General features: G+C 59.7%; 1 protein-coding gene across 1 annotated transcript in view; it reads right to left on the bottom strand.

The window, feature by feature from the left end:
* Positions 1-917, bottom strand: part of LOC104407418 (neurogenic locus notch homolog protein 1-like) — a gene marked incomplete at both ends in the record, with an annotated part of 6067 nt that extends 5150 nt beyond the window's left edge. Inside the window, one exon of the mRNA XM_010016701.1 lies at positions 597-917. Within this exon, the coding sequence (XP_010015003.1) occupies positions 597-917 (321 nt within the window). The remainder of the gene's footprint in view (positions 1-596) is intronic.
* Between the last annotated feature and the right edge of the window lie 84 nt (positions 918-1001).

Genomic DNA, 1001 nt, shown 5'->3' with positions numbered 1-1001 from the left:
CCAGGGTCATGGGGCCCTTTCACAGCCACTTGTCTTTCTTCCGGCATGCAGGGTGCTGAGCTCCTGTACAGGGTGCTGAGCTCCCAGGACAGCCCCCACTGGGCCCCCTCCTGCAAGAGCCCTTCATTTCAGAGGCTGTAACTGAGCTGAGCTGCTCCGGCGCTTGCCGGAGGGAGCAGCAGCGAGCACGAAGAGGGTCTCCCTTCCCCAGCTCTATTAGCACTCGGAAACTTTCCAAAACAGCTATTCCGGACTAATTATTCCATTCTGGAAGTGGATTAAGCTAAAGCGGAAAAAGGCACTCTTATTCTGGAATATGAGCATCCGCACAGGGGCCTCTGCTCAAGCAGTTGTTTTGGAAGAGCTATTTTGGTGAATCACCAAGTCTACAAAGCCCCCAGACGACCTTTCCTCTTTGGGCATCGCTGCCCAACGTCTTCCCAAATGCACGTGGCACAGCAAGCCCACATCCCTTCGGGTTTATCCCTCCCAGAGCCATAACCTGCGGGAAGATTGGGCACTGCTTGTTTCGGAGGGAAAAAGGGGTTGGAAGAGGGTCCCCTATCCCTGTACCCCACATTGCAGGCAGCCCCTACCTGGCAGGCACGTGCAGTCGTAGGTGGTGTCCCCGATCTGGCGGCACGTGCCCCCGTTCTGGCAGGGCGAGGGGTTGCAGGGCACGTAGAGGTGCTCGCAGTTCTGCCCGGTGAACGCCGGCTTGCAGGAGCACTGGTACGTGCCCACCTCGTTGGTGCAGCTCCCGCCGTTCTTGCAGATGGGGGGAGAGATGTTGCAGTGTGTGGCCCCGGGGAGGCCGGTTGTGCACCGGCAGATGTAGTGGGCTTCGAAGGGGACGCACTGGCCCCCGTTGGCGCAGGGGTTGGAGGCGCAGGGGTCAGCCTGCTGGCAGGTTTTGCCTGGGGAGGGCAGGGAGGGAGGATGAGGATGAGGATGCAAACTGCAGCTCAGGCTCTTGGCGCGTAGCGATCTTTGCGATGGGT

This window comes from Nestor notabilis, unplaced genomic scaffold (genome assembly GCF_000696875.1).
Source record: "Nestor notabilis isolate BGI_N333 unplaced genomic scaffold, ASM69687v1 scaffold23290, whole genome shotgun sequence".
In the NCBI taxonomy this organism is placed as follows: domain Eukaryota; kingdom Metazoa; phylum Chordata; class Aves; order Psittaciformes; family Psittacidae; genus Nestor; species Nestor notabilis.
Note: the sequence above shows the minus strand (reverse complement) of the source record. Positions and strands in the feature narration are given on the sequence as shown.